At 43.3% G+C, this 25,236-nt stretch overlaps 1 protein-coding gene across 1 annotated transcript; it reads left to right on the top strand.

The window, feature by feature from the left end:
* The first annotated feature begins 1,432 nt into the window (after positions 1 to 1,432).
* LOC142256303 (formyl peptide receptor 2-like) lies at positions 1,433 to 24,895 on the top strand. The gene is made up of 4 exons (XM_075327917.1): positions 1,433 to 1,515; positions 1,698 to 1,768; positions 2,544 to 2,615; positions 23,431 to 24,895. The coding sequence occupies exons 3-4, from the start codon at positions 2,557 to 2,559 to the stop codon at positions 24,407 to 24,409; spliced, it is 1,038 nt and encodes a 345-aa protein (XP_075184032.1). The 5' UTR covers positions 1,433 to 1,515; positions 1,698 to 1,768; positions 2,544 to 2,556; the 3' UTR covers positions 24,410 to 24,895.
* The last annotated feature ends 341 nt before the right edge of the window (positions 24,896 to 25,236 follow it).

Genomic DNA, 25,236 nt, shown 5'->3' with positions numbered 1-25,236 from the left:
ATTGAGTAGAAGATCTGGACTCCGGGCTGGGGCCATTTAATTGATTTAATGTTTTATGTTTCAGGGAAATGCTTTACCTGTTTTGCTGTGTGACAGGGGACATTGCCCTGCATGAAATTTGCTGCTGATTGAGTGATGAATGCAAGAAAAGAGCCACGTATTGTGAAGAAGGTTCTGATCCACACTAGCATTAACTCTGCATGTAGCTGTATGAGAGATACAACTCCTTCTTCAGAAAACATTCCAAAAACCATGACCTTAACTACACTGCCTCTCCCTGACTTCTTAACACACTTTGGGTTCAGTCATTCCACAGTTTGTTGATAAACATAATGATTTCCATCAGACCCAAATAAGTTGAACTTGCTTTCATCACTAAAATGAACTGTGGACACTTCTCTATCCACACAACATGCTCCTCACCAAAGAAGAGTTTAGCCTTGTGATTCTTTCCGCTAATGAGAGGTTTAATCACTGTAGAGTGGGCTTTCAGTCCAAATGCCCTTAAACGTTGTGACACTGTACAACAAGACAGATCCTTACCCTGTTCAGTGTTGAACTGCTGAGCAATTCTTGCTGTAGTGTTGGAATGATTACCCATGGAGATTCTCCACATTATCCTGTCCTCGCTTGCATTTGTCTTTCAAGGGAGACCAGACTTCTTGGGGGACTAGAAAGCATTTGTGATGTTATAATGATGAAATATTCTTTAAATCACAGACTTTCTCTTGCTATTGCTGATAGGGTCATCCCTTTGGTCTTCATCTAGACAATTTGCTGCTGAAGGGTTTCAGTCACTTTGGAATGGCACACTATTTTTGCAAAGTCAGTGCAAACTGGAAAGTTAGGCTGCCAGTTAGGTTTGTCGGATAATTAAAGAATTAGCACCAAGAGCCAGATTAACACCAATAACTTGCAGATATCTGAAAGTGTTCTCTAATTTTGATCAGTGTCTTTTTCATTTATCTGATTTACATTTATATTATGGGCTTTATAATAAATTAAATTTATGAAATAAGCAGAAAATCCTGCAAGTTTTCTCATGTTAAGATATAATCACATAGGACGACACAATGACTGCAACATTTAGGAAATTGTGTGTTGTTTTCTCATTATCATCTTTAGTGTATGTCTAATACCTAACTAAATGCATTAATATTTACATGATTTTATCACTAAATTCAACAGGAACAAACACTTTTGTATTGAAGTTTTCTCATAATGGACTCAAAGCGCAAATAATTATGAGTCAAGAAAAAGCATTAAAAATGATATATATATAAAATATGTATAAAGCAACATATCCCAATATTTCAATAACAACTAAATAAATGATATAATCAAAAATTATTTTCTACTTTGATAATTATTTGCACTTACTGGAAGTGTCTGATGGATTGGAGGGTGGAGGAAAGAATATATATATATATATACAGGAGCAATGCTGGTTATAGACAAAGGATCCGCAGCTCTCACTGACCAAAGAGAAGGGAACCTGGAGGAGAAGGAAGGAAGGTAATGATATCTATCTATCTATATATCTATCTATTTATCTATCTATCTATCGATCCCTCTGTCTGTCTATCTATCTTTCGATCTATCATTTATTTTTATTATTAGATCTCTATTTATTACAGAACAGCAAGATATTATATTGATATTATTACGGTCATGTTTTGTCTATTTATTATTTTCAGAGAGGGACAGGACCCTATAATCAGTGTGTGGAGAGGATTGTGCAGACAGATTCCCTTTCGTGCGTCTCCAGGTAGATATTGAGCTGATGGGTTTGGGTGTTATGTCTCGTGTGATGAGTGATAATGATATAACTGTAGTAAGTCATTCCACAGCAGAACATGACGTCTTTATCAGCGATGGGATCCTACTCTCCTTGGAGACATATTTGCATCTCATAATATAGGTAGATTTGTGGCCATTGTCCTTGCACTGCCATATAAAATAATAAAAAAATAATATTATTCTCTATATTTTCCTTATTGTGCTCAATGCTAATATTTCTAGATGCTGTCATCAAGAACTATACAGCGTGCCGCTCATCTTCCTCCAGCCGCCTTTATAATTTCCCCATAATACTGTGTAAGATGGAGATAAATGTGATTAATGTAATACAATACTTACCAGTCATCATCCTCTGCCGTTTCCAGCGCTGCTCCAGTCTACTCCACCATCATGTGACCGCAGTTCTGTCCTGCCGGATCACTCAGCCTCTTCTCTGTGGAGCAGAGGGCACTTTTCAGTGTCTGTCAATGAGACTCGGAACAGGGCAAGGAAAGTTGGAAACAGCAAAAGATGGAGACTGGAATGTAATGTCATATAATCTCTGCACACATTACTGATTGCTGACAGAGGGGACAGTAAAAGAAAAAAAATGGCAGAAATACGGCAGTGATCGTTAATAAAAGTAGACAACTTCTGATGCACAGAGACGATGATTACATGACAGTCTGTATTATTATTATTATTATTATTATTATTATTATTATTATTACTACTGTTATTATTATCATTTACTTTTCTTGTAGGTGAATCCTCAGGATGGATCCTGGTGATGATAATCTGACCACATATAATACAACTCAGGAATACTACAACTGGTAAGTTTATATTCCTAATTCTTCATTTCTCTGAGATATCAGTGCAGACTCTATTCACATCTATATCCGAGCCTCCGCCCCGATTACATCAATATTCATAGGGATACATCTGCTCCACCTGCAGCGCCATTATTCCTACCATAACCCACAAAACCCCTCTACACATCAGTGTCGTCCATCAGGCGTCAGTGGCGTCTGTTGTGCAGAGAATTCGGCTCTGTATTGTGGCTCCTGTATGATAACACAGTTGGGACCGGAGTCGGACATAGACTTTCTCACTGCATTCATTTATTGGGAAGAGACACAAGTACAGAGCAGGTTTTATTCAATTTTATTTTTTCGTTTAGCAAAAATAATGTATAGAAAGCAGCAGACATGCCCAGATATGTTAAACCCACATCTAATCAAGTCTGTCTCATCTGAATATGTACTTACTAACATGAGTTAGATCTTCTCTTTATTGGGGGTTATCTGTTTAAAATAATAAAAGGGGAGACCTGTCAATCACCAGTAGCAGCTTTGGGAACAGCCGGTGGGAGGCAGCACTGGACTAATCTCGTCTCCATCTTTGATCTTGTATCTCTACTTTCTCTCAAATGCCGGAGAGTATCAGAACAATATAGATATCTGTAATCTGTAATCACACAGCCGGCTGTTCTCTTCTGCTCATGGTTTATGCAGCATGAATCCTCAGACAGGTTCCCTTGATGACCATACAATACTTACATTTTGGGGAAAGTTAAGGATGGAAATATCTGTAAGTACGAGCCATTGTAAGATGCAGCTCCCCATGATAAAGGCAGAGGCAGCAAAATACTGATGAGACACCTACTCACAACCATCAATTCTTGGAGGAGGGGGCCTGCTAGTATCACCACCGCCGCAACTGCCATTGCCACCGCACATTACGCTTCCCCTTGGCATCCTCTGCAGGCGCTTCCTTCTACCTTGTTCCACTTTCACACGACCACTCTGACTATGTTCTGCAAAATGTGAAGACCCTTGTCAAAACTTTCTGAGACGGTCGTCAGTGTGACCCGCAGAATCTGGTATTTTTGCGTAACGCAACTACCTTGAAAAAGGCGTAAAAGCCGAAACGTTGGTGTTGCTCTGGTCAAGGTCCGCTTTTTGCAGTCTGTTAATAAATTCACTTGCATCAAACCAATCTTTGCCCTTATTTACTCTGAGTGCTTGGAAATATCTGTGAGTACGAGCCATTCTGTATCACTCTGATTTCTGGATATATGGCGTCTCACATAAGACATAAATTAAAAAATCATCACAGATAAAGAAGCCGCCATTACCAACTAAAGACCAGATCACCAATTCACTACATGATGCAGATCCCCATGATAAAGGCGGAGCAGCAAAATACTGATGAGACACCTACTCACAGCCATCAATTCATGGAGGAGGTGGCTTCTGGTATTACACATGCACACAGATGAAGTTTGCATACAACACCAGTTACACAGGTATATGTGATGCATGGTGTCCAGATTATGGCCTATTGATGACACCTATACTATAAGATCAGGCGAGTTGCCTAGCACTATATAAGTACACCCCACAAAGGCATACACCCCAATTCACCCAAACAATAATAGCATCCTGCACAAAGATGAAAGCTAAAATGTTGTATGTCCTGTGTGGTGCAATTATATAGCGCAGGGCAGCTGCCCGATCTAATAGTATGGGCGTCATCAATAGGCTGTGACCCAGACATTGTGCACCACACATACCTGTGTGACTGGTGTCCTACACAAACGTCCCCTGTGTGCATGACTAATAGTAGCAGCCACCTCCTCCATGAATTTATAGATTGTGAGTGGTTGTTCCATCAGTATTTTGCTGTCCCCATCGTTATTATGGGTCTGTTGCATCTTGTAGTGCATTTCTAATCTGGTCTTGTGTTAGCAATGGCGGCTTCTATATCTGTGATGTTCTCTGGATATTAAGTTATAGGAATTGCAATTTAACCCATAAACATGGCTGTGGTCACACTAACGTTATGTGCCATCAAGACTCGCTGTGTCCTAAATGTAGTGGGTCTTGACCTTCGGGGCCACGAGTATCCTCCACAGGAAACCGCAGCTGCTCGTACACATGATCAGAGTTCAGTACGCTGCAGTCTCTTGCTTGAGTTCTCCCTACGGGGGACGCATTCGAATCCGCAGCAAACAATTGACATGCTGCAGTCTGGAAAAAAACAAGAAATCCTGTCCACTGTGCTTGTACTGTACATTGCAGCGTCTTGGAAGCAGCTGAAGCATGCTACATTCAAAACACTGTAAACACTGATCGTGGGCACGCAGCCTAAAGCGGGCTTTACATGCTACGATATATCTAACGAGATGTCGGCGTGGTCACGTCGTAAGTGACGCACATTTGGCATCGTAGGTTATATCGTAGCGTGTGACAGCTATGAACGAGCAGAAATACTCACCTTCTCGTTCATCACTGACACATCGCTCAATTTCTAAAAATCGCACGTCCTGTTGTTCATCGTACCCGGGGCAGCACACATCGCTCCGTGTGACACCCCGGGAACGATGAACTGCAGCTTACCTGCGGCCGCTGGCAATGCTGAAGGAAGGAGGTGGGCGGGATGTTTACGTCCCGCTCATCTCCGCCCCTCCGCTTCCATTGGCCATCTGCTGTGTGACGTCGCTGTGACGCCGAACGTCCCTCCCCCTTCAGGAAGTGGATGTTCGCCACCCACCGTGAAGTCGTTTAGAAGGTAAGTGCGTGTGACGGGGGGTTACAACATTGTGCGACACGGGCAACAAATTGCCCGTGCCGCACAAACGATGGGGGCGGGTGCGATCGCACGAGAAATTGTAAGGTGTAAAGTAGCCTTTATGCTGCCCTATTCACCAATAAAAAACACTTCAAAGATATATCATTTTTTAAGAAATGAGATGAGGTGAAAGTTTATTACGACTTGAGGTCCATAGAATACATAATTATTTTCTAAAGTAAGGGAATGTCATAAAATAAAATTGTACTGTGTATATTTATACCTTAATATTGATTCCGCTGCTGCTCTGGTGCCGGCACTTTGTTGCTCTTGTTCGGCCTCATTCACACATCAGTATTTAAACTCGTACATGAAAAATGTTACCGGTGTCATCAGTGAGTCCATTTTTATCATCAATATGTCATAAATGTTTTTTGCAGATGATAAATAAACAAATAAATAAATAAATAAATTACAAAGCTTCTTCTATACCTTGTAATGTTAAGCTGGAGAGCACATGAACCGTACACTGATGCCATCCGTGTGCATGTGAACAGCAGTATAGAATACAATGTATGTGTTGTATCTGTGAAAAAAACAGATATAACACACCCGGGTCACACGAAAGTGTGAATGAGGCCTTAGGCTGTGTGCACACAATGAGTTTTTGATAAGTTTTTAACACTGCAAATTTTCTCTGCATCAAAAGCAAAACATGGTACAGTTCTGGAGTTTGTTTTATATTCAGCATAAAGTGACCTGCGTTGCGAGATTCCAAACCGAAACATGAGAATTTCTCTTGTGTGTTATGTGCTAAATTCACAATTAACAAAACGCATATATTGAAACACACCAAAACACATGTAAACTGCACATGATAATATCAATAAAGTTTTGTCAAAGTGAAATTCCAGGAAGAATCAAAAACATGGCAGCCTAACACCCCAAAAAGACAAAAATCACAGCATCAAAAACATGATAAAAACGCTCATAAACTAATTTAAATATTGGTTGGAGTTAAAAAATTTGCAAAATCAAAAACTTACCAAAAGCTCATTATGAGGAAGTAGCTTTAAGGTCTTATGATTTGAGACACTGATTGGTTGGAGAATTTATGTGAAGTGAGGCGCATCACCACTAGTGATGAGCGAGTGTAATCGTTACTATTTGTATTTGCACGGATAGGACGGTGTTCAGGTTACTCGTTACATTGCAAGTTTTTGTATATTGTATTAAAATGTCCCGCCCAGAAGGTTGGGCACCTGATTTGCAGCCACTAAACATGCTGAGCTTCTTAACCAATCACAGTAATGTTGCAGTCATCTTGGTGGGGGCATTACCGTGATTGGCTGGCCATGCAGCATCATAGGGTCACTCACATTGTTCCAGGATAAATTAATTCTCTCTCGCTGTCCTTCTGTCTCTGCCTCTTTCTCAGCGCTTCATACTCACCGATCACCGGCGTGGCACGGCTGTCACACTGCTTCTGCAGCCTCTCATTCTTCTTCCCTGCCCGATTTTTGGGGTGTTTGTGTTTATTTACTTTCACTGACAGATTAATGAAGGGGATGTCTCATAGATGCCTGCCATGACTAATCTAGGATTTAGTAGCTTCTCTGGGCTGCCATTAACTCCCTAATTACCCCGAATGCCACTGCACCAGGGCAGTCGGGAAGAGCTGGGTAAAGTGTCGGGACTGTCACATCTAATGGATGCAGCAAATCCAGGCAGCTGCTGGCTGAGAATACCAGCCCGCAGCTGTGGGACTATATATTGGCTGGGTAGCAAAATTGGGGGAGACCGCACGCTGTTTTTTTCATTATTTATTTATTTTTTTACTGTACAAAATAGACCCTCCCACTGGTGTCTGTGATTGGTTCCAGTGAGACAGATGTTACCCAGCGTGGGGGCGGGTCTGGTCAGGAGAAGCAGTGAATATGTATGAGAATAATGAGTGTGTGCAGTGAATATGTATGAGCCTATTGAGTGGGTAGGGAAGAAAAATGAGAGGCCGCAGGAGCAGTGTGACAGCCGCACCATGCAGGGGATCGATGAGTATGAACCACTGGGAGAGATTGAGGTAGAGAGAGAGAGAATAAGTAGCATAATACTGTGACATCCTTATTCCCAGAAATCATATATGAGTCAGAAATGCATGCAGGCATATCCTCCAGACTCTCCACATTCAGTTTTATCACTTTCCCATCCATTTCAGCCTTTTCCTCAAGCCCCAGACCTCTTTGTTGGGTCCAGCAGAAAATTACTCGCATTTCCCATTGACTTGCATTGCACTTGCTATTTGGAACGAATACACTAACTATGAGTGAAAAAAATGTTTTTGTGTTATCATTCATATTCTCTGAAAAAAGGCCAAGAAATAAAAAAAAATGTATGTAACCTTTTGAGCACTTAGTCATTTAGCTTTCTCACTTTCCTGGCAAAGCTGAACCTATAATAAAATTTAGAAAAATTAAGTAATTCTTGAGTATATCACTCAATGGAACTCATAAGCATGAAATCAGCTGTATGTCATAGCATATTTATGGATGTCATAGCACTTTTATTTAGATACAGTAGCACCTAATATATACAGGTGCATCTCAATATATTAGAATATCATCAAAAGTTGATTTATTTTGGTGATTCAATACAAAAAGGAAATGCATATAATATATAGTCATTACACACAGAGTGATCTGTGTCAAGTGTTTATTTCTTTTAATATTGTAGATTATGGTTTACAGCCAATGAAAACTCAAAAGTCATTATTTCATAAAATTACAATAATTACCACAAAACCCCTGTAAATGCTTCCTAAGCATTTAAAATGGTCCGTTAGTCTGGTTCAGTAGGCTACTCAATCATGGGGAAGACTGCTGACTTAACAGATGTCCAGAAGGCAGTCACTGACACACTCCACAAGGAGGGTAAGCCACAAAAGGTCATTGCCAAAGAAGCTGGCTGTTCACAGAGTGCTGTATCCAAGCATTAGAGATGAGCGAACCGGCCACGGTTCGGCTCGAGTTCGGTTTGCCGAACAGAGGTCTGCTTCGAGTTTGGTTTGGCGAATCGGTTCGGCGAACCACTCGAACCCCATAGGAAACAATGGGAGGCAATAACAAACACATAAAAATGCATTATAAATGTACACATACAGTTAATAAACATTGCCATAACACTTACCTGTCCCCGGGATGCGTCCTGCACTCTGTCTCCTGCCGCTATTCCTCCCGATAATCGCTGCGTCCTCCTGCCAACCAGCAGTGATGCAGGACCTACGTGACGTCATCAAAATAGCATGTGACCAGTCACGTGTCTGTTATCTCATTGGCTACAGAGTGGTCACATGACTATGACGCCTCATGCTAGGACCTGTCATTGCATCTCTCTGTTACACGGTGCACGTTTGTGTATCGCCGTGTACCAGCGACATGCTCTAGCTCGACTCCCCGCTCTGCTTCCCCGTTCCCTTAAGGTACCGTCACACTAAGCGACGCTCCAGCAATCCCACCAGCAACCTGACCTGGCAGGGATCGCTGGAGCGTCGCTACACGGGTTGCTGGTGAGCTGTCACACAGGCAGATCTCACCAGCAACCAGTGACCAGCCCCCAGCCAGCAGCGCCGCGTGGAAGCGATGCTGCGCCTGGTAACTAAGGTAAATATCGGGTAACCAACCCGATATTTACCTTGGTTACCAGCGCACACCGCTTAGCGCTGGCTCCCTGCACTCCTAGCCAGAGTACACATTAATTAATTAGTTTTACCCGATGTGTAGTCTGGCTATGTGTGCAGGGAGCAGGGAGCTGGCACTGGCAGCGTGAAAGCGGCGGATGCTGGTAACGAAGGTAAATATCAGGTAACCAAGGAAAGGGCTTCTTGGTTACCCGATGTTTACCGTAGTTACCAGCATCTGCAGAAGCCGGCTCCTGACCAGCTGACACAGCCGGTCAATAACGGAGATCACCGTTGCCATAGCAACGCGCTTGGTAGCGGTGACGGGGACGTCCTGCTACCAGCACGCAGCGGCACCGGAATCACGTACGGAGCACAGAGTCCTTTCTCCCATGCACTGCTGTCTGATGGAGCAGACAGAGCTGCATGTGTTGAAGGGGAAAGAAGACAGAAGAGCAGGATCGTGGAGGGCTGAGAGGGGGTAATAAAGATGGATTCTCTAATGTGTCTGTGTATTTATTTCTAATAAAGTATTTTTTTTCTGTGTGGTCTTTTTTTTAACCCTTTATTGGAGATTCTTAATGGCCGGGTCAAATGTGCCTGACATTAAGAATCTCTGGCTTAATACTAGCTAGTAAAACAAAGCCAGTATTAACCCATGATTACCCAACAAGCCACCCGGCTTCTGGGCTGTTGGAAGAGTTGGATACAGCGCCAGATGATGGCGCTTCTATGAAAGCGCCATTTTCTGGGGCGGCTGCGGACTGCAATTCACAGCAGGGGGGCCCAGAAACCTCGGGCTAACCTGTGCTGCGGATCCAATCCCCAGCTGCCTAGTTAAACCCGGCTGGACACAAAAATGGGGCGAAGCCTACGTCGTTTTTTTTTTTTAATTATATCATAAAATTCATGAATTAAGTAAAAAAAAGGGCTTCCCTATATTTGTAGTTCCCAGCCGGGTACAAATAGGCAGCTGGGGTTTGGGGGCAGCTGTACCTGCCTGCTGTACCTGGCTAGCATACAAAAATATGGCGAAGCGCACGTAATTTTTTTTGTAGTTTTTTGGCAAAAAAAATAAAAAAAATGCTTCCCTGGATTTTCCATTGCCAGTGAAGGTAACACCAAGCAGTGGGGGTTAGCAGCCAGTAACTGCTTGAATTACCCTTAGCAAGCAATACAAAAAATGCAGTGGGAACCCATATATATTTTTTTAATTATTTATTTAAATAACTAAAAACAAAAAGGGCTTCCCTGTATTTTGATTGCTGGACATGACAGTGCTGTAAAAATAAATCTTTAAAAAAATGACGTAGCGCTTAGCGGTATTTTTGATTCTCAGTGCAGATAAAGCAGACAGCTATGGGTTGCACCCCCATCTGCCTGGCGTTACTTTGGCTGGCAATCAAAATACAGGGAACCCCATTAATTTTTTCTATTTAAAAAATAGTTAAAAAAAATGACATTGGGTCCCCCCGTTTTTGATAGCCATCTAGGGTAAAGCAGACGGCTGTAGCCTGAAAACCACAGCTGGCAGCTTTACCGTGGTTGGGGATACAATATGGAGGTCACCTCAGGCTCTTTTTTTATAATTACTTTATAAATATTAATAATTACAAAAAAAATGTAGGGTCCCCCCCAAATTGGATCACCAGCCAAGGTAAAGCGGATAGCTGTGGTCTGGTATTCTCAGGGTGGGAAGGTCCATAGTTATTGGGCCTTCACAGCCTAAAAATAGCAGGCCGAAGGCACCCCAGGCGTGTCGCATCCACTAGATGTGCCAATCCTGGTGCTTCACCCCAGCTCATCCCGTGCCGTGGTGCAGTGGCAAACGGGGTAATAAATGGGGTTGATACTAGCTGTAAAGTCACCTGACATCAAGCCCAGCAGTTTGTGATGTCATGGCATCTATCAGATACCCGACATCACAAACTGTCAGCACTAACAAAAAAAACAGACAAAAAAAATTTATTTGAAAAAACACTTTCCAAAACATTCCCTCTTTCACCAATTTATTGTAATAAAAAAAATAAGGGGGTCCCACGACAACTCTGGACCGTCTAGAATATGGGGGGAGACACTCAGGGAACGTATCCCCCATTTTCTAGGAGTGCAGACCCTCCATGTGAGGAGTGTGGGTGCAATGAATCTGCACTCACTCTCCCCCGGGTTCACAGCAGCAGAGTCCATGTCGTAACAGTTGCTACCAAAGCTGCAATGCCCTGCTCATGAGGTAAGGGCATGCCTAATTAGGAGAACTATTCTACATTTCCAAATATTATTATTAGCTGATAATTTTGCTATTCCACCTACTATATATTGGGGATAGGATCTTGGAGATGGAATACCCCTTTAAGTCCAGTTATCCAGCTGAATGAATACTAAACAACAGAGCTCGCTATTTAGACGTGTTTTCTTGTGGCGTATAACGGACTCTCATGTTTGGTAGTCATTCAGCAGGGCAACTATAAAATCAAATACCTCCATTTGGAAATGTAATATAGCTCTCCTAATCAACTATGTTCCTTACCTCATGAGGAGGCATTGCAGTAATAATAATTTATTCATTTATATAGCGCTATTAATTCCATAGCGCTTTGCATACATTGGGAACACTGTCCCCATTGGGGCTCACAATCTAAATTCCCTATCTGTATGTCTTTGCAGTGTGGGAGGAAACCAGAGTACCCGGAGAAAACCCACACAAACACGGGGAGCACGGGGAGAACATACAAACTCTTTGCAGATGGTGTCCTTGTTGGGAATTGAACCCAGGACCTGAGCGCTGCAAGACTGCAGTGCTAACCGCTGAGCCACCGTGCCGCCCATTCAGTTTACAGATGCATAACCACCACTTACTGTGTCTGAACACAGGAAGCTGAGCTGACAGCCACTCTGTGCATGCGGCAGCGTCTATTGTGAAGGAGAGGGCTGTGGGGGATCAACGCTGCACAGGTACCGTGGGACACCGGGGAACACCAGTGGGGTTATAGGGGGTGACCTGGCAGGGCCAGGGGAGGAGTTTTCAGAGGAGTAGGGTGAATGCGGCCGGGCGCGCTGCTGTGTGCGTGGCCATCTTGGATTTCCGGGAGGGGGTCAGAAGGGGCACTTTGGCGACACCGGGAGACCGGAGGGGACCGGGGAGGAGATTTATCATGTTTGTTCATGCAATGGGAGATAAATAATTTTATCTATACCAGTGATCACGTGAGCGGGGACCGGAAAAAACGTCCTGAATCATGATCTCCAGGGTCTCAGCTAGCCCTGAAACCCCGGAGATTTTCTGACGCTGGGGGACGCTATTTACTTATTTCTGCCTGCTGTTTATAAACGGCAGATCAGAATAAGGCTACATTAACACGACCGATCCATTTTTGCGGTCCGCAAATAACAGTCCGTTTTTTTCACGGGTGCATACGTGTGGCATCCGTTTCCGTTCCGTAGACGGTCTGTATGTCATCTGTTTGTCATCCGTGTGCCTTCTGTTTTTTTTGCGTACTGCAAAAAAACTGAAGGAGGGAAAATACATAAATTTACCCAGGATCCATAGCTTCAAACTACATGAGGCGGTCACATGTTCACTCCAGTGCCATTTTCTACTGCTTTTCACAGCGTAGAGCGCTCTGGTGATTTTCTTGTGCTTGTACACTTCATATCAGTCTCTTCTGTCATTATAATAGCAGAAAGACACATAATATCCCACTCTCCTGCATTTTGTAATTTTGCACCCTTTGGTGCCTTTCATGTGGCACTAAGGGGTGCTTAGCCTTGTATTTAGCCAAAAAAATGAAAAAAAATGACGTGGGGTTCCCCCTATTTTTGTATCCAGCTAGGGTAAAGCAGACGGCTGTAGCCTGCAGACCACAGCTGGCAGCTTCACCTTGGCTGGTAATCCAAAACTGAGGGCCCCCCATGCTGTCATTTTAAATTAAATAAATAATTTAAAAAAAAACACGTCTGGGTCCCCCCAAAATTGGATCACCAGCCAAGGTAAAGCAGACAGCTGGGGTCTGATATTCTCAGACTAGGGAGGTCCATGGTTATTGGACTCTCCACAGCCTAAAAATAGCAGGCCGCAGCCGCCCCAGAAGTGGCGCATCCATTAGATGCGCCAATCCTGGTGCTTCGCCCCAGCTCATCCCGTGCCCTGGTGCGGTGGCAAACGGGGTTATATATGGGGTTAATACCAGATGTGTAATTTCACCTGGCATCAAGCCCTGGGGTTAGTGATGTCACGCGTCTATCAGATACCCGACATCACAAACAAAGTTAGTAATAAAAAAAATAGACGACAAACACATTTTTATTTGAAAAAACACTCCCCAACGCATTCCATCTTTCACCAATTTATTAGAAAGAAAAACAAATCCAGGTCTGCTGTAATCCAAGCGGTTACCATGACGATCCACACTGTCCCAGTCAATGAAGAGCAAGATGTTCCCCATTGGCTGGGAGAGCAATGCAGTGACCGGAGCTAACATCAATAGGTCAGCCCAGGTCACTGCAGGGGATGACAAGTGCTGCTGTCAGGAGCGAGGTACATTACCTGTGCTGATCTCCGGCACTGCTGACAGCACCTGTCATTGACTTCAATGACCTTCACAGCCAAGTATCGCGAGAGCCTGTGACGTCACCGCTATTGACAGTCTCGGGTCGGAAGCGAGAGAAGTTGATGTAACAAGCGGCGGCCATGGAGGACAGTGACAGCGCTGCGGTTGGGAGGGCGGGACTTCATCATTGCAGATAAGCCAAGCACGGCCATGTGTGCGGAGTGCGAGGTGGGTGGAGGAGCTAGCGGGGTAATGTGTGCAGAGTGCCAGGTGGGCGGAGCCTAGCGGGGTAATGTGTGCCGAGTGCGAGGTGGGCAGAGCCTAGTGGGGCCATGTGTGCAGAGTGCCAGGTGGGCGTAGCCTAGCAGGGTCACGTGTGCAGAGTGCCAGGTGGGCGGAGCCTAGCGGGGCCATGTGGCACTGAGGACGTCAGTGTCGTGGACTGCCAGGCTGGGGACAGGTGAGTGTGAGTGTGTGTGTGTGAGTGTGTGTGTGTGTGTGTACATGCCGCGTGCAGGAGGGGGAGGAGCGAGCTGAGCAGGGAAGTGTTGGCTCCCTGCACACGTAACCAGGATAAATATCGGTTTACCAACAAAAGCGCTTTGCTTTCTATACCCGATGTTTTTCTTGGTTACCAGCTTACCGCAGGCTGCCAGCTATGGCTCCCTGCACACTGTAGCTGTAAAAAGCCCTGCTTTTGCTGCTAGAACCGTTCTCGAACATAACTCGAACTGTCGAGCTTTTAGCAAAAAGCTCGAGTTCTAGTTCGATCTAGGACACCCCCTAAAATCACTCGAACCGCGAACTGGAGAACCGCGAACCGCGAACCGCGCTCAACTCTACCAAGCATATTAATGGAAAGTTGAGTGGAAGGAAAAAGTGTGGCAGAAGAAGGTGCACAAGCAATCAGGATAACTGCAGCCTTGACATGATTGTTAAGAAAAGGCCATTGAAGAAATTGGGGGAGATTCACAAGGAGTGGACGGTGCTGGAGTCAGTGCTTCAAGAACCACCACACACAGACGTATCCAGGACATGGGCTACAACTGTCACATTCCTTGTGACAAGCCACTCTTGACCAATAGACAACGCCAGAAGCATCTTACCTGGGCCAAGGAGAAAAAGAACAGGACTATTGCTCAATGGTCCAGGGGGTTGTTTTAAAATTAAAGTAAATTTTGCATTTCATTTGGAAATCGCGGTCCCAGAGTCTGGAGGAAGAGTGGAGAGGCCACAATCCAAGCTGCTGAGGTCAAGTGTGAAGTCTCCACAATCAGTGAGGGTTTGGGGAGCCATGTCATCTGCTGGTGTAGCTCCACTGTGTTTTATCAAGACCAAAGTCAGCACAGCCGTCTACCAGGAAATTTTACAGGACTTCATGCTTCCCTCTGCCAACAAGCTTTTTGCAGATGTAAATTTCCTTTTCCAGCAGGACATGGCACCTGTTTTCACTGCTACAAGTAACAGTACTTTGTTTACTAACCACAGTATCAATGTGTTTGATTGGCCAGCAAACTCACCTGACCTAAACCCCATAGAGAATCTATGAGAGACACCAGAGCCAACAATGCAGATGAGCTGAAGGCGGCTATCAAAGCAACCTGGGCTTCCATAACACCTCAGCAGTGCCACAGGCTGATCACCTGCATGCCATGCCGCATTGATGCAGTAATTCACGCAAAAGGATCCCCGATCAAGTATTGAGGCATTTAATGTACAGACTTTTCATCTTTTCAGTAGGCGCCAACATTTCTGAGTTTAATATATTTTTTTCAGTTGGTTTTAGATAATATTCAAATTTTCTGAGATAATGACCTTTTTGTTTTATTGGCTGTAAGCCATAATCATCAACATTAACAGAAATAAACATTTGAAATAGATCTCTCTGTGTGTAATGACTCAATATAATATTTGCATTTCACTTTATCTATTGAATTACTGAAATAAATGAACTTTTTAATGATATTCTAATTTATTGAGATGCATTTGTACATGGTGTATACATGTGCACCCGTATATACTGTAGCACTAGCAATAAATCTGATCTACAAAAACAAACCAGTACTCTGGCCAGGTGGGTATAGTCTAGGCTAGGCCACTTTAAACCCCATCGGGTATATTCTGGCCTGGAGGAGTATAATCTGGCCTAGGTCAATTTATACCCTGTGGTACAGTTTGTTGTAGGCCATAATATACCAGGGATATAATCTGGCCTAGGCCACTTTAACCCCAGCTTTAGTCTGGTTAATGGTTAGTGAGGTTAATGTGGCCTATTATCCAACAAGGAAGGAAGAAAACTGACTGCATTCAGCTGCTGTGCGGGAAGATTTATTTAGGATTTTTCTCCATAAGTGCAGGTAAAAAAGCGGGAGGTGACCTGGATGCGAGTCCCTCCAGGAGGACGACGGCCGTTTCGCCTGTCAATCAGGCTTCTATGGGTCCACATGTGGAGGCGATCGTACACTCCTTAAATAGGGGAGTGCACCCAGGTCACATCACCACACATTAAAAACAGAGGAATCACCACAAGTCAGTGATTTGCATATATGCAATCAAATGCTCAACATTAAGAAAAAAAAAAAACGTGTTTACAAAGCATCACTGTACAAATTTAAAAACAACATGTCCAACAGAAAAAGGAACAAAGGGTTACATGGGCATAATACAATAACATATCATGATATACGAAATTTTATTTTTGCAGACTCAATTGTCTGCTTCAAAATTATTTATAAGAACACAGTTAAATCGTTGCGGTCATTCAGTCCCAGATTACCCTGTGCTCTAGGCTTGTCCGAAGAGTCAAGGCTAACTTAAGGACAACAAGGAAGGAGCTCCGGGAAGATCTCATGGCAGTGGGGACATTGGTTTCAGTCAATACGATAAGTAACGTACTCCACCGCAATGGTCTCCGTTCCAGACGAGCCCGTAAGGTACCTTTACTTTCAAAGCGTCATGTCAATGCTCGTCTACAGTTTGCTCATGATCACTTGGAGGACTCTGAGACAGACTGGTTCAAGGTTCTCTGGTCTGCTGAGACCAAGATCGAGATCTTTGGTGCCAACCACACACGTGACGTTTGGAGACTGGATGGCACTGCATACGACCCCAAGAATACCATCCCTACAGTCAAGCATGGTGGTGGCAGCATCATGCTGTGGGGCTGTTTCTCAGCCAAGGGGCCTGGCCATCTGGTCCGCATCCGTGGGAAGATGGATAGCACGGCCTACCTGGAGATTTTGGCCAAGAACCTCCGCTCCTCCATCAAGGATCTTAAGATGGGTCGTCATTTCATCTTCCAACAAGACAACGACTCAAAGCACACAGCCAAGAAAACCAAGGCCTGGTTCAAGAGGGACAAAATCAAGGTGTTGCAGTGGCCTGGTCAGTCTCCTGACCTTAACCCAATTGAAAACTTGTGGAAGGAGCTCAAGATTAAAGTGCACATGAGACACCCAAAGAACCTAGATAACTTGGAGAAGATCTGCATGGAGGAGTGGGCCAAGATAACTCCAGAGACCTGTGCCGGCCTGATCAGGTCTTATAAAAGATGATTACTAGCTGTTATTGCAAACAAGGGTTATTCCACAAAATATTAAACCTAGGGGTTGAATAATAATTGACCCACACTTTTATGTTGAAAATTTATTAAAATTTAACTGAGCAACATAACTTGTTGGTTTGTAAGATTTATGCATCTGTTAATAAATCCTGCTCTTGTTTGAAGATTGCAGGCTCTAACTTATTTGCATCTTATCAAACCTGCTAAATCTGCAGGGGGTTGAAGACTACTTGTAGGCACTGTAGAGGCCTTGATATATCCTAGCTTGGACAGGAATTTGAGTGAAGGAGAGTTGGCTGCAATAAAAACAATGCGCACGTGGGAGGACACGATATTCCGCCAAGCAGATGAAGGCGGTAATATCGTGTTACTGACACGTGCAGCATATGTTAAAGAATGCTTAAGACAACTACAGGACAGCTCCACATATACTCCCTTGCAGTCAAATCCCACAAATGAATATAAAAAACAACTCACGTTTGTTGGACAGATATGTGACACTGGGCTTTATCTCACGTACTCAGGCTGAAAAATTGATCCCAGCTTTTCCAACAAAACCCCACTGGTATTGCATACCAAAAATACATAAAAACAACAATAACCCACCACCTGGCCGTCCAATAGTGGCGGGGATCGGATCTTTGACTGAACCCCTGTCCCACTATTTGGATTGGCTTTTGAGGCCATTATTGAAAAAAATTCCCTCTTATGTTAAAGACAGCGGCGACTTTGTGTCATTGTTGAGAGGTTTTAATTGGCAGGATGGTTTCAGTTTAACATCCATTGACGTGGAAAGTTTATATACACGTATTCCACAGGTTTGGGGTATGCAGGCAGTGAGGGAAACCGTGGCCCGTTGTGGTAAAAGCCGTTTATTTTGTGAATTTGTGAATGAGGCCCTGGAATTTGTGCTGTCTAAAAACGCCTTCATGTTCCTTGAAAAATGGTACGTTCAGTGCGGGGGTACCGCTATGGGTACCCCCATATCTTGTGCCATGGCTAATATCTTTTTGGGATTTTTTGAAAGTGTGTACGTTTTCAGCAGCACAAACCCCTTCCTAAAACATATTAAATTGTATTTAAGATATGTGGACGATGTGTTCATGGTGTGGGATGGAACTGAGAAGGATTTCTCAGGTTTTGTCACTCACCTGAACAACGTTAACACCATGAACATGCCTCTCACTTCTTTGTTTGGAGGGAGTACAATTACTTTTTTGGATATAGAGGTGGAGATAAAAGAGGGGACGATATCGACCAAAGTGTATAGAAAACCGACAGTCTCCTACTCCCTCTTACATTACCAGAGTGCCCACCCCATTCACACGAAGACGGCTTTACCTTATTCCCAATTTTTGAGATTAAAAAGGATCAATAATAACAGGGAGTCCTTTGAGGAACAAGCTAGAAATTTAAAATCAAGGCTATTAATACGGGGGTACCCTAATACAGTAGTTGATTCAGCCTATAAGAGAACTTTAGTTGAGGAGCTGGAGGAGCCCTTGGTTACGCATGTCTGTACTCCAGGACAGGATGAGGTGAAAGTAAAAAAGAGAAGAAAGAGAAAAAATACTGAAAATAGATTTGTGTTCAGTTTTAAATTCGGCCCCCTGGATAACGCAATAAGAAAAGCTATAAATAGAAATTGGCACATTCTTGCAAATGATTCCGATTTGAAAAAAATGACAGATGCAGGACCCTTAGTTTCCTATAGACGATGTAACAATCTGAGAGACCTGCTGGTGAGGAATAGGTTAACTTGTTCATCCACGGGGTTAGAAAAATGCTCCCCAGTAGGGAATTACCGCTGTGGTCAATGCAAGTTTTGTAGCTTGCACATCACCGGCACCTCTCTCCGGATTGGTTCCTATTCACACCAGGTCAAGCAGTTCATATCTTGCAAAACGAAGTACGTTGTGTACATTATATATTGCCCATGTGGAAGATTCTACATTGGGAAAACAATCAGATGTATGTACATACGCTTTAGGGAACATTATAAATCCATCGCCACTGGGAAGGGTTCCCGAGATTAATAGAACATATATGTACAGCACATGAAGGTAACCCTGATACCCTGCGATTTGCGGGTTTAGTTCAGATCTCCTTGCCCCCCCCCCCAAGGGGGCGATCTCCAAAAATTATTGTTGCAAAAGGAGGCTAAATTAATAATAAAATTTGGAGCACAGGGTAATCTGGGACTGAATGACCGCAACGATTTAACTGTGTTCTTATAAATAATTTTGAAGCAGACAATTGAGTCTGCAAAAAAAAAAATTCGTATATCATGATATGTTATTGTATTATGCCCATGCAACCCTTTGTTCCTTTTTCTGTTGGACATGTTGCTTTTAAATTTGTCCAGTGATGCTTTGTAAACATGTTTTTTGTTTTTTTTTAATGTTGAGCATTTGATTGCATATATGCAAATCACTGACTTGTGGTGATTCCTCTGTTTTTAATGTGTGGTGATGTGACCTGGGTGCACTCCCCTATTTAAGGAGTGTACGATCGCCTCCACATGTGGACCTGTAGAAGCCTGATTGACAGGCGAAACGGCCGTCATCCTCCTGGAGGGACTCACATCCAGGTCACCTCCCACTTTTTTACCTGCACTTATGGAGAAAAATCCTAAATAAATCTTCCGGCACAGCAGCTGAATGCAGTCAGTTTTCTTCCTTCCTTGTTGGATGACTGAGATTTATCTTCTTTTCTGACGTGCACGCTGCACTCGGAGCTTACTAAGCGCTACAACCCCATCCTCTGCACGTGTGTGAAAAAAACCACAAGGTAACCTGAGGGCAGGCGGTGCAGGACTTTTACTCTATTTGCAGTATATAATGTGGCCTATTACATTTGATTCATTCATAAATGAAGATTCTTCAAAAACATTAGTGCGTGCCCTCATCATTTCCTGCCTTGACTAGTGCAACCTCGTGCTCTATGACACTCTTGTACCCCTTCAACCTATTCTAAACTCTACTCCAACAGTAATCCACCTGTCCCACTGCTATTTCCCAGCCTTTTTCTTTGCCGTTCCCGTCACTGGCTTCCCAATGTTCAAAGACTGCAGTTCAAAACCCTAACCATGATATACAAAGCTATCCAAAACCTGTCTGCTCCATATATCAGTGACCTAGTCTTTTGGGACTGCTCAAAACCAAAAATACACAAAAGATCTTCTTTCCTCACATCTAATCTCTTCTTCCCACAATTACATACACTTCTCCCATGCTTTCTACATAATCTGGAACACTCTAGCCCAAAACATCAGACTTTCATCTACCCTGGAAACCGTCAAAAGGAGTCTGAAGGCCTACTTCTTCCAAGCCTACAAGGTGCAGTAATCCTCAGTTACTTTATGACTCACTCCACAATTTTATCAAGTGGATTGACGGAGCCACAAGACTGACACATGTCCCCAGGACTGTGCGGCCGCAGTAGCTTTGTGTTGCTGTAGCCATGCAACTGCAGAAACTTTGGCTCTATGCAGCCGTAGTAGTATAATTGGCTGTGCGGACTCAGCAACAGCAGTTGTGGAATGTGGCATCAAGAGTTCTTGCTCAGACATTGTCTGAATTGCGCAGCTGCAGATTAGTGCTCATGACCTACCCTCCATGTCACACACTCACACAACTGAGCTAAATGCTTTGAATATCTGAGTATGCATGCATGTATTACGCACCTGGTAAAGTTCATGTTTTTGTTCTTTGTACATATATAAAGCATTCTCTGACCACAGCCATTCTTCCGACCCTGCAGGTGGCGATACTTGTAGGGTGATTCTCCTCCCCATTATAATCCTGCAAGCTCTGGCTCACACTTCTTCGGCCTCCTATTCTGCCGTTGGTTTGGTGTGCCACCCACCCTCTTGTCTTTCTTCCATATTGTAGCCACACTCTTCTATGCTTTGCTTGTTCATTTATTACTTTACATTTTGTTGCACTTGTTCTTCTATCTCTCCTTTTTATTGCTCCACTATTTCTATAATAATTTTGTTGCTGCCTCATAAATATCTTCAACTTCAAGAGGTGAAAGCTGATAACATTTTGTTACTTCTAATCCTAATGCATGTCTAACCACACTTTATACCTATCACCTTTATGACTGCACGTAGATACTGATGATAATTTTCTGATCTGTGTAATTATACTGTATTCATACACTTTATTATTGTAGTAACCTATTTCCATACAGGTGTTTTACATTCCCTCCTTTATTATAACATCTACAGCATATTGTGACTGAATTGTATTTTATTGTCATTTTCATGCTGAATAGCCATTGTAAATTAGCATTCTCTACATCGCTTATTTCATATGTAAGTCTTTCCCTGGTAGTGATGGGCGATCCCGATCTGTAAGGACTGGGGATCGTACCGATCATATAGGGATCATGCACACGATCCTGATCACGAGCTGTCCTGGGGAGTTCGTGTTACAGTTCAGGTACAGATCGGGTCCAGGGGCTATAAAAAAACACATTATTGTAAACATTATGATTATACTTTCATGAATTTCATGAACTAATTAAAAAAAAACTAAGTGGCTTTGTTCAATTTTTGTGTCCGGCCGGGTACAACTAGGCAGCTGGAGATTGGAATCCGCAGTGCAGGGTGACCCATGCTTTCTGCCCCCGCTGTGAAATACAGTCCACAGCCGCCCCAGAAAATGGCGCTTTCATAGAAGCGCTATCTTCTGACGTTGTATCCAACTCTCCAAGCAGCTCTGGTGCCGGGTGGCTCGCTGGGTAATAAGGGGTTATTACCAGCTTTGTTTTACCAGCTGGTATTAAGCCTGAAATTTTTAATTTCAGACCAAGTTTGACCCGGCCATTAAGAATCTCCAATAAAGGGTTAAAAGAAGACACCACACAGAGAAAAATAATATATTAGAAATAAATACACAGACACACTTAGGAACTCCATCTTTATTACTCCCTCTCACTCCTCCACGATCATGATCTTCTGTCTTCTTTCTTCTGTCTTCTTTCTTCTGTCTTTTGTCACTGATCTAGCTCTGCTACATCAGAAAGCACGGAATGCTTCTGCTCCCCGTGCTGTGTAATTACTCAATGAGTGAGCCGAGACTGCGTGTTAGTAAGCATTGTCATAGTAACCTAACATTACAATAGCAATGGTGATCTCCGATCACCTGATTTCCGACACCGCTATTCACCGGCAGTGGCATTACAGTGTGTGGCAGCCAATCCCTGCATGTGGGCTGACTCTGTAAAGAGCGCCAATATGCAGGGAGGAGGAGCCGAGCATGTGCTTGAGCATCTTGCCGGTACTCTGTGCTCAACGAGTATCTCGAGTACTGAGATTACTGAGATACTCGGGCGAGCACCGAGTACTAGCGAGCATGCTCGCCCATCCTTATTCACTGACACTACAGGACCTTGCGTGACGTCATACCCATGTGACCAGTCCATAACCAACGAGGTAATGCAAAATTCACATCTGATTGGTCACATGGCTATGACATCACGGAAGGTCCTTTATTCAGTGCTGGTTACCGGGCAGCACAGTGATGATCAGACTCGGAAACAGCAGTGGCAGGAAACAGTCTGCAGGACGTGTTGCAGAACCTGTAAGTATAATGACAAAGTTTATTATTAACTATATTCTTTATTTTACAGCCTTCCCCCATCCCATAACTGTAAAGTCCAAGATCGTCGATCGGACGCAAGATCATATTATCTCAATCCGGATCTTTACAAAACGATCGGGCGAGTCTCCCCAACCCCATCCATTGGAGAGATCGCCCATCGCTATTCCCTGATTCATTGAGGGTTACGGTTCTATAGGAATCCGTTAATGGGTTTCTTGTAGCCTATGTGCATTTTCTTTAATTGTTCATAATTTATTTTTAGGGTTTTTTTCTTCATGTTGATAAAGTATAATATATTGTAATGCTCCCAGTACTCTGTGCTTACTTTCTCTTCTCTGCTTAGCAGTAATGTAAAGGTGCAGCTCCACTAGGGCAGGGTCAGGGCCGCCGGCTGCTTCTGCATCACTGTTCCTTGTATCACGTCTGCAGTCACAGCACAAACTCACATTACAGATTGTGATGAGACCACAAGTGATTGTATTCACAGTACAGTGCGGCTGAAGCATCTGGCCCTGAAGAGTTACTAGTAGACCGGTCCGGGGGGGCATCTCTTCTTCTAGCCCCCCTCCAACCTGGCCAAGGCCGCCCCAGCAAGGCAGACATTTATGAAAACTTTATTATTATTATTTATTTATTATTATTGTAAACTTTCCTAATGTCTACTCTATCCTGTCTCCTCAGGTCTTCTGACAATTATGACTTTTATAAATATTACCATAACATTGCACAGAAGATATCAATTCCAGTATTCAGCATTGTTTTTGCTCTCGGGGTTATCGGTAATGGATTAGTCATCTGGATTGCCGGATTCAGGATGACGAAGACGGTTAGTGCCGTATGGTTCCTCCACCTGGCCATCGCGGACTTCCTGTGCTGTGCGTCTCTGCCTCTGAGAATTGCTGAGTGGGCTGCACTTTTCTCCGACAGCTACTTCCCAAGTTTTGCAAATTGCACAGCGAACATTGTTCTGTTTAATCTAAACATGACCGCCAGTGTTCTCCTCCTGACGGCCATGAGTATTGACCGCTGGGTGTCCGTCATGTGGCCATTCTGGGCCAAATTTAATAGAACCTGTAATGTGGTGAGAATCTGTGCAGCGATCATCTGGGGGCTGAGCCTCATTGTGGCGGGTGTACTGTATTACGTATATAGATACCGTGTAGGTGTTGTACATGAATGGTGTCTATTTCATCATTACATAACTCCTTTTAACCCAATGTTAAATGAGACCATGCAGCTGATCAGATTCGTTATACTGTGTGTGATCCCTTTTCTCATCATCATCACCTCTTATGTCACCATTTTCTACAAGATTAAAAAAAGTAAGAGACCCCAGAGATCTCAGAGATCCTCCAGGATCATCACCGCTGTTATATCGTGTTTCTTCATCTGCTGGTTTCCATATTACATCTGGCCAATTATAGACTGGTATTATGATGTACATCTCCTTTTTTCTTTTATTCTACACTTGATTGTTACCACCCTGGCTTGTCTGAACAGCTGCATGAATCCAATCATTTATGTGTTTATGGGACCGGGTTTCCGACAAGGTTTCTTCAGATCCGTCCCCGCCAGGGTAGAAAGAGCCTTAAGTGATCCTCCTAATGATCTGTGCAGAGAAGGAGAAGATGCAGGAAATACTCGCTCTACTGGTGTGTAATATATATTGCTGTTATCTCCCGTATAAGACACCTATTAACCCCTTGAAGATTTGGCCATTTATTTTTTCACTTTCTTTCCTTCCTCCTCTCATTCATGAACCAGAACATTGTATTTTCCATCCTCACAACCTAATGAGGGATTGATTTTTGCAGGATACTTTCTCATTTTTAAAGTCATCCTTCATTATTATATAATGTGCTGAAAATGGGTGAATATAAACCTTAAGTGAAGTGAAATGGTAAAAAAAAAATCCGCATTCCACCATATTTCTTTGGGTTTAGTTTTTAATGCATTTTTACGCAGCATCAATATAAAAAATTTCAAATTATCAAAATTCATTGTAGCAAATCGAGTGCCACCTCAGGCAAACCATTGCCATGCACACTCAGCAAATAGACAGAACCGGAGAACGAGAGTGTTGAACGCAAATAGGTCAAAAGTTTATTAGAAAATGAAGATCATACACAAGGGTCAGCAGAAAACCGTGCAAGGTTAAATTGCATGAAAGGGTTGCGACAGAATGGACAAAGAATACCCATGGACGGGACCTCAAATAGAAATATTCATAGCAATGCACCAGTGAAAAATATGAAAAATACCAAGTTTTTTTTGGGAACAAACTACATAATGTAAAGTGCCTGGTGCAAGATGATACGCCATTGTCACGATGGATGCTATATACATCAGTGGTATTATATACAAACAAATGGTGTATAGGTAACATAGCTCAATGACTGATTGTTCTCAGTGAGAGAAACAAAATTATAATCTTGTTGGGATACCTTGTCCATTGTCCATTGTCTACAGCCAGGCCCTTCGATAAAA

Source organism: Anomaloglossus baeobatrachus, chromosome 11, assembly GCF_048569485.1.
Source record: "Anomaloglossus baeobatrachus isolate aAnoBae1 chromosome 11, aAnoBae1.hap1, whole genome shotgun sequence".
In the NCBI taxonomy this organism is placed as follows: domain Eukaryota; kingdom Metazoa; phylum Chordata; class Amphibia; order Anura; family Aromobatidae; genus Anomaloglossus; species Anomaloglossus baeobatrachus.
Note: the sequence above shows the minus strand (reverse complement) of the source record. Positions and strands in the feature narration are given on the sequence as shown.